This window comes from Numenius arquata, chromosome 21, assembly GCF_964106895.1.
Source record: "Numenius arquata chromosome 21, bNumArq3.hap1.1, whole genome shotgun sequence".
NCBI lineage: Eukaryota > Metazoa > Chordata > Aves > Charadriiformes > Scolopacidae > Numenius > Numenius arquata.
This window is the reverse complement of record NC_133596.1, coordinates 4,958,789-4,967,656: the sequence shown is the minus strand read 5'-3', so window position 1 is coordinate 4,967,656 and position 8,868 is coordinate 4,958,789. Positions and strand designations below refer to the sequence as shown.

General features: G+C 48.6%; 1 protein-coding gene across 1 annotated transcript in view; it reads left to right on the top strand.

Annotated features, from left to right (window-relative positions):
- Positions 1-2,897: 2,897 nt before the first annotated feature.
- Positions 2,898-8,868, top strand: part of CLIC4 (chloride intracellular channel 4) — a 31,154-nt gene continuing 25,183 nt past the window's right edge. Inside the window, exon 1 of the mRNA XM_074162220.1 lies at positions 2,898-3,066. Coding sequence (XP_074018321.1) covers positions 2,995-3,066 — 72 coding nt within the window. The 5' untranslated portion in view covers positions 2,898-2,994. The remainder of the gene's footprint in view (positions 3,067-8,868) is intronic.

The following is an 8,868-nucleotide window of genomic DNA, read 5'->3' as shown; positions in this document are numbered from 1 at the left end:
TTCCACCGGCTGAACGTGCGCAGCGAGGGCCGGGGCAGGAGAGCGCTTGCTTTGATATCTTTATCATCTGATGCCTCCGGTTTCAAAAGCACTTGGAAAGTTTGAGACGGAAAATCGCCGCAGAAAGGCCAAAAGTGCTAGAGAAGTGAAACAATAATACGCTGTTTTGCTGCTCTGCCAAATGGAAATAAAGCCTTCTCGATACAGCATAAAATAATATAGAGGGAGTGACCTACTGATCTCAGCAGAGGTGGGGGGGCCAGGACTGCTTTGTTCCGACTCCCTGACTCGGGGCAAATTTAGCTTTGAATAAGTCACTTCACTTTTCTGACTCATTCTTCACAGCTGTAAAAGGTGGGGAAACGCTCACTTCCCTACGGATTGTTAGGAGGACCGGTTATTTATTTTATAAAGCTGAGGCAAATTCTAAGTATTATTGCAAAAAAAAAAAAAAAAAAAAAAAAATTCTTCCGGAATAACATAAGCAGCAATTACAGAACTAGGAAAGAATCGAGAGCTTTCAACGTTCCAAACCGTTCTGAGCATCATTAGAGAAAGAGGTTTCATTTGAATGGGGAGGCTGAGGGGGTTTAGTAGGTGCCAGCTGGAAACCAGGAAAATGTCATCTAAAAGTAAAATAACTGAGAAGATATTAAGCAACAGACGAGACTGGTGCAGCTGGATAGAAATGAAATAACCCAGCTATTAGCTGCTCTGCAAGATAACAGCATGCGAGCTCTTTTGTTAGAGGAGAAATTCAGTGGTAGCGAGGAAAAAAAAACCAGCCCTGGCAGCTCTTTTGTACGGTTGGTAAAACACAAAAAAAAGCCCAAAGTGCCTCACAGACCTCAAATCTGTTGCTCTACATGTACCTTTAGCGGTGTCGTGGGAGAGCTATTGTAGTAAAAACACCGCCTTTTCCAAAGTAGGTGGTTCTTTGCTTCGGGGAGGCTTAGAAAGTATTTCAAGTTTTACAGAACCCTGTGATTTTGAAACCTTTGGTGGAGGAGGATGGGGAAGCAGAGAGAGGAAGGGGAGTATCTGGCTCAGCGGTCCTTACCCTGGCACAGCTCAGCCCCAGCTCAGAGGACACAGCTCTTGTCTTTCCCAGCAGGGTAAGAAATTAGTAAGAGGAGTAACAACAGAAGGAAGAGGATAACAACTTTCCCCCGCCAGCGTGCTGCAATGGCTTTGCAGTAAGAGCCCCTTGTCACCAGTTCCTGAATCTACTGGGGACACTGGGCCCAACTGGCACAAATTTCTAACTCTGCCATGTGGAAAAAATGAACGTAAAGCCCCAAACCTGATGCCCCTGAAAGGTTTCTGTGACAATCCCATTTAAGGGCAATGTTTTTCCCTCCCGTCCATCCCACCCACGCTCTAACGACGGTGTCCTTTGTGGTACAGGCTGCAATTAATTTAAGGGTGATTATTCAGGGAGTTTCCTGGACAGGGCTGGACTCCACAGTCCTGCCTCGGCTCCCGGATCGGTTTGGTTACAGTCACACACCAATTTCCAATTTAGACTGTCCCACCCCATGAATCAGCCAGATTCCTTGGACTCCCCGTAAAACAAACAGAAAGGAATCTTCCACCAAGGCTGCTGAGCCGAGGAGGGGTGTGCAGGAGCTGTAGGAAAAGGGAATGAAAAGGACTTTGTCACATCGGTTGCCCAGCCCTATCCACACTGGGAGAGGGGCCGCCAGCTGTTTTTCCTGCTCTAGATGAACAATTCAAGGGCATTCAAAGATGAAATTTGCTTAAAGACATCCGGTTATGCAAAACTGAGGGTAGTAAAACACCCGGAGAGATATGAGGCTTTGTTATTACCAGCGAAGGCTCCGTTGGTAACCATTTCGTCCGGAGCCATTTCTGGCTGCACGGATGCATTTGGGTACAAATTACAGGGAGGCTTCGTCCCAGCACCGGGTCACAGACAGCATTAAAGCAGCAAGAGCTGCGTCTGCAAGTCACTCAATGCCACCTCGGGGTATCCCACAGCCCCAGTGCATCCGACCCTGGGAACGGCTCTGCCGAGACATTCAGGTGCAGCTCAACTCAGACTATTAAAAACAGAGTCTGAGCTCCTGAAAAAACGGCAGGACTGGGAGCCAGGGCGGGTGCTGCCGAGGCATAAAAGCCGCTCTGTTCGCAGCGGCTTGGGCTCCGCAGGCATGAAGTCGCATGGGGAAAATGTGATCGCGGGCTGTGCGCTGCCTTGTGCTATTTTGGTGGAAAGACTGGAAAAAAGGGCAAATGGTTTCATTTCATTCTGACGCTTCGCCCAATTCTGTCCAGCTCCTCAGTCCCTGACCTTAATAGCGAGGGAGAAACTAGGCTGGAAACACTCCTCCTTACCACTCGAAATAGATTTTTCCCCCAGCCAGGAAAGAAGCTATTTCTGGTGCTCCGGCCCGCGGTGTGGTGGGTCCATGAGGGGGAAGTTTCTAGTTTTGAAGCTTCTCCCCGCGGCGAGGCGGGCTGCAGCCCCGGGGCTGAGGCGATGGCGGCGAGGGGGGGGACACGACACCCCCTCCCTGGGCCTGGCAGCGCCCACAGGGCCGCGGCCTGCGCCAAGGCCCGGCCCAAGCAGGCCGCTCCCAGACGTTAGGTCATCGGGCACCGCACCAGCAGAGGGGCCTCACCCCGGGGGTCTCCCCCGCCGCCGCGGGGGTGTCCCACCGCCATCCAGGGGCCGTCCCTTCGCCATCCCGGGGCCGCCCCCCCGGGCCCTGCCCTCCGGGGGCCTCCCCCCTTCCCCTCAGCCGACGCCGCGCCCCGGGGTCCGCCATGGAAACCGTCGCCCCCTCAGCGCAGGCCACGCCCCCTCGCTAAAACCGCGCCCCCTTCGGGGCAGGCCACGCCCCCTCGGCGGTCCCGGCCCGGCGGCCGTGGCGGGGCGGGGCGCAGTCGCGCGCAGGGCGGGTGAGGCGCGGGGAGCGGAGCGGCGTCGCCGTCGTCCCGGCTGGCAGCGGCGAGAGGCGGGCGGGAAGCATGGCGCTGTCGGTGCCGGTCAACGGGCTGAAGGAGGGCGACAAGGAGCCCGTCATCGAGCTCTTTGTCAAGGTAAAGGGCGGAGGGTGGGTGGGTGGGTGCGTGTGTGTGAGGGTCCCGTCCCGTCTCGGCGCCGCGCGCGCACCGACCGTTGGGCGTCCCCTCTCCCCCCCCCCCCCCCCCCAACCGCCGTTTTCCCGCCTCCAAGTTTCCCTCAGCGACTTTGCTGAGGATTGAAAGGGGGAAAACGGGACCGCCGCCTCCGGCACCAACCCCCGTCGTCCCCCACCGTCCCCGTCCCCCTCCACCCCGCCGTGCTGGGCCCGGGGAGCCCCGTCCTGGTGCGGGGGGAGCGGCGGGAGCGGCGGGGCTCTCCTCAGGGCGGCCGCGGGCCGGGCTGGCGGCGACGCCCCGCGGGTGGCGGCGGTGCGGGGCCGCCGCGCACAAAAGGGCCCTTTGGGCGGGGAGGGAGGAAAAGGAGAAAGAGGAGGAGGAGGAGGAGGAGTGCGGGGAGCCGGGGCTTAGTCAGTGTGTGCAGATGGAGCCGGGCGATAAGGCGGACCCGCGGGAGAAGTCACTTGGGAAAAGCGCGGCCGCCCCGCGGCTGCTGGAAAATTCTCTCCCGGGCGCGGTGGGGGGCACGGCGGGGGGGGGGGGGGTGGGGTCCTTTCCCCCCTTCACCGCGACACATCGCCCTCCCCACCCGCTCCGCGTTGTGTGCCCGCCAAGGCAGTGAAAACACCGGTTACTTTTCCCTCAGGCCCCTGCCTGGGAAGTTTTGCTTCGGCGTTAGAAACCCGACGTGTAAATGAAACGCATCACCGGTTTTTCTTCCAAAGTGGAAGAATGAGCGTGTTGTTGCGCTGCCCTTATCTGGCAAAGGTACCGTATGGTGTGTCCACATGTTTTGCATTCACGTATTGCAGCATGATGCAATATTTTGCATCTTCTGGGGCTCTAGTGTTGCCGCATCTTCCTTTGACCTCAGAGTAAACAGTGCTGAGCTTTTTCTCTCCGTGCTTAAGCTTACTCTGAAAAAAGCCTCTCCGGAAAAAAAAAAAAAAGTATTTTAAATTTTCAGATGACGTTTCTTTATGTTGCAGTGAGAAAATACTGGAAAGCCTTCATCTGAGGTCTTGGGAGTTGCTTAGTATAAAAGCCATGGTGGCAAACACGAAATTTTCCAGCAGACTAGGTAGAGCTTTGCAAATAAGTTGTTAAATATAGGTTTTATTTATTAAATGATACTCTAAAAATACTAAATTTTCCCTGTTTTGGAGACTTTTTAGTAGTCTCGAGAGGCAGTAACGGGATCTGGGGAGAGCACTGCAGTGGAGGATTCCAGACCTGATTTTAGTTAGAATTTAGGTTCTTAGTGTAGAGGTTAGAACTTTACTAGTACAGCAATTAAGTTACAGATTACTTTGAATTATTTATAGCAGTGCTTCTTTAATATACCATCTCAACTTATCTTCATCTGTCCTGAAGTTTGTTGGCCGATTTTTCTTATTTTTAAACAAATTAGAACAGTGATTGATGGCAGGAGGATTTGGGGGCAGGGGGAATAAGCTCTGTGGGTCTGTTTACAGAAGATATCTCACGCATGAGGAGTAGCGTGCAAAAAAGTGTAAAATTAGTTGTGAGAAAGATGTATTGATTCTGATTAAATCGGTGTTGCGCCTATAAAGATGTTGGACTGTAAGAAAAGGAAAAAGCAGGGAATTTTTCCATCCCTTTCAGTTGAAACTTCCTTGTTGGCATGGATGTTAGAAGGCGATATTTGGGATTATCAGTGAGTAGTATCTCCCTCAAGGAAGCCTTTTTCCAGTGTTATGAATGACTGCTGCAAACTGTATACTGTCTGCCTTTAGGATAGAGTTAGGTTAAAAAAGGGGTTATTCTTGTCTGCCCTCATGATCTTCGGGTAAAGGTTATTTCCCTGTAAAATCCTGCAGAGGAAGAACAGCCCCCACCCCAGCAGACAGACTAAAATAGTTGTTTCATTGGGTGTTGCCGCCTCGTCCCACACTTTATTGAAGCTGTTAAGAATGATCAGAACAGTGTTTTTGTAAAGCTAACAGAAGTCTTGTTTGCTACCTGTCTTATTAAAATGGTCACTTCATAAAATGCAAGCAGAATATTTATCCAATAAAACTAATAATGTCTGTCTAGAAGAGCACTACGTTTTTTGATTCAGTCTTCCCCCCCCCCATAAATGGGAAACTCGGTGTCTGCTTTTGTCTGTTGCACAGTTTTCAACCCAGAAAAACTCTGAAATGACAGAGTGAATGTTGGAACAAGATTTTGCCAGGGGTCTTGGTTCTACCTGTGCACTGTTAGTCAGCGAAGCTCTTAAGATAGAGGGTGGTGGAAAGGCTTCTTGACCAAAAAAGAAATCTCTGCCAAATGCCTGCGGCTGAAGGGCGGTAACTGTATGACCTGCGTACAAAGGATTGTAGCAGCCAGACTGAGATGAAACAAAGGTAAGGGATTAAAGCTTGAGAAACAAACCTGCGAAGCAAGGAGAAACCGTTTGGCTTCGTGCCCAAAATGTTGGGTTTAAATATTATTAAATTGCGATCAGTAACAAAATAGGATGGGCACAGCGTGGGGAGGAGCGCACGCATGGTTGGGTTTCAGTTATGAATAACTATATAGGGCTGTTTGTCACCAGCAAATTGATTTATTGAGGACAACAGTGTATCGGGCTGCTGTAACTTGTAGTTTCGTAGTCTGTGATAACATATGTGCAGGATTAGGATTCTTTGGTAAGAAAATGGGTTACAGCGCTGAAACTGAGGTGAATAATCTGTTCCTTGGTCTCATATAATGAGTCGCTTCAGCAGCTTTGTCATTACCGTGCTGGTGGGCTGCCTGTGGTCTCTTCTAAACTAAGTGTAAATATTTTTCAAGTCTTTCCTCTGGGAGCTGATTAGGAGAAACTAGGGATGTATCTGATTTCGTTTAGTTTCCTCATATGTTCACATGTTTTATTAATGAGGGAGGCCCACTTCTATTGTCTAACAAGAATATTTTTCTATGCCCTAGTGGCATTTTAGAGTAAGTGAAGGCTGCATTGTAAGGAACATGCTCGCAGAAACTCCAGCGTTGTGATCTGAATACAACTCATACAGGCCGCTTGCAATAACTGCAATTGAATTGATCGTGCGTGGATTTTTACTGTAAATAAACAGCGTGGTGGGCTGGCTTGGTCAAATACTCCACTCATCTGTGGAAACCACGGGGCAGAGTTTAGAAAACTACTTGTGCGGTTTCTTTCTGACAGCGTACGGAGGAGATGGGGTTGGAGAGCTCAGCCCTTGGTGTTCTAGAGGACACTAAGTGATTGCATTCCTTTTGTAATAGCAGGGTGAAGATGATCAACAAGGTCGGTGTTAAAGAAAAAAACCCAACAAACTCAACAACCAAGAATTTCATAGTCATATGTCTGTTGGCATGAGATGGGTTATAGTAGATGTAGGTAACTGTTAAGGAAGGTGCTCTCTTCTTCAGCTGTGTAACGTGTGTATACTTGCAAATTAATTAGACCTTGGATTTCTGGCAGCTTTCAAATAAGATGTCATTGCGAAATTGGGCACCTGTTTTGCAAATCAGATAGTGTCTACTATCTGTTTACCTGGGACTTGTACTGTCAGGAGGAAAAAAAAAGCTGTGATTTCACATTTAATAAATACCCTACTGTAAAACACTCCCAATGAGTGTAGCAGAAGCTTGTCTACAGTTTTGTATATCTGAATTAAACAGAAATTTGGCAGGTGAACTGTTTGTCTTCCGGGATCTAGGTCTGTTTTGTTCAGTTAAATGCTGGAGCCGGTGGCAGGAAAGGGATGTGTGTGCATCTGCATCTCCAGCAGCAGACTTGCTATCAGCTCAGGGCTGGGTGAGAGGAGGAGGAGGAGGAGTGTGATTTGTCTGAATCGCACGCGTTCAGGTCTGCCTTTGTCTTGCGGTTTTTGTTGCCTGTGAGTATCCTTACGTATGCTCTGATGTGTCATTCTGGAGTAGTATAGCTGCTGTATATTGGTTTATAACAAGCCATCCCATGGTCTTTATTTGTCATCATTGGGTGTTTTCTTTTTCCTTTTGGCAACTGCAATATATCTATGAAATTAAAAGGAACATCAATATAAGGAAATAACAAGACTAGAGACATGCAGTGTGGCTTCTCGGAGATAGTCTTGTCGGGGCAGGCTTGTCACTCGATAATCTTATTAGATAAGTCTCCTCCTTACATACAAGATCATCCTTTGGAGGTTTTGATGTAATAACTTCAGCACCCGAGAACTTTCTCAGTTTGCCTTTGATACCTCTTTGCTATAGATATCAAAATTTCATGGGTGGCTGATTTCTTGTGAGCAAATACTGGAGTATTGTAAGGGATCCCTTTATAAAGCGAGGCATAACCATGGTGGTATATCCTGTGCTTAGTTTTGCTCCTTTGGGCAGCAAAGTATATTCCTTTAAATTCTGCTTGGGAAGGTTGTTATAGCCGGAAACCTTGGCTTTTTGATTTGAATCTGATTGCTAATACAGAAACTGGTGCACTTTGTACAGTATTGCTTACAAATACTTGCTCATCTCAAGTGTAAATGTTACTTTTTTTTGCAAAACATTGGAAAGTAAGCTTAACTCTTAGCAATCATTTTCAAAGGGATTACACAGATGAGTTAACTTTTCTTCAGTCAGAAATTGCTCCCGAAGACACTTCAGCATTAATGGTTTTTATTCCCCGGCATCTATCTTCCCCTTTCCAACGATTACCATTGAGACAGCGCACTTAGATTGTCAAGAGAACTTGTGTTTTACTTTGCAGTTGAAAGATGCCTGACACTCGTGCACTTTTCCTCCCTTCTCCACAAAGTGGTCTGAGAACTGGCCGAGTCCCCGAATTTCCACTCCTTGCCCTTCGCAGCCTACTCATCTCTCATCAGGGATTGTGCGGTCATCGCGGTGGAGCTTCTGAATCATTTGCTCCGTGGTGTGGACAAGTGCTGTATGTCATGGATGCATTCTTTGAGGATGGATACTGCGTAAAAGCCAAATCTCTCCTCGATTTTCCCGGATGGGAAGTGTCTCGGGCTGTGTGTTGAAGGGGAACGAGAAGCCTGTGTGTCGGAGCATGTATTGTGGGGCAAACTTTGGGGCCTGGAACCTACCAAAAGCGAGGGGTAAATGCACATCGAGGGTGTGATCAGTCTGAGTCTTGTTCCTGATGCTTCTGTGTGTCATTCTATGAGTGTGTGTAAGGAATTCACAGAAGCAGGGGAGAGCATACTTGACACAAGGCCAGAGTTCTTGTGAAAATATTTGAAGAGAATGAAATTCCTCTTAAAAGAGATGTCTTGTCTGTAGGTAACGATAGCCGAATGTTGAGAAGTAACATGTAGATAGGAGGAATGTTTGTGTAAACTCGGTTTCGCTGTTAGGAAGTGAGTGGGAGAGTCTGATAATCTTCCAGTGGGCAGCACCGGGACAGTATTAGCATCCTAAGAAGTTAGTAATCATTACCCTCGCGGCCTGAAGTGACTCAGTGTCACTGTCTAGTCTTGCACTGGTGATTCTGACCTAATCTTGTGGAAGGAAACAGTGAGGAAAGAGAGAGTTCTTTGTTTGAAGAGTTTCACTGTCTGTCTTAACGCGAACAGGACGAGCAGGGGAGCAGTTGGTTCTGGAGCTGAACTTGGGGGTTTTGAAGGGTGTGTTGTCTCTTAGAAAAATCTGTGTTTGGAAGAGTCTGGTGTGGGAATTCATTGAACTTCTGGCTAAATAGTAATCTCTGTGCTTTGGAAAATGACTTTTGTACTCTGAGATTGCAAGTTTGATTTTTAGAAGTGTACATTAGTTAAAAAGAAC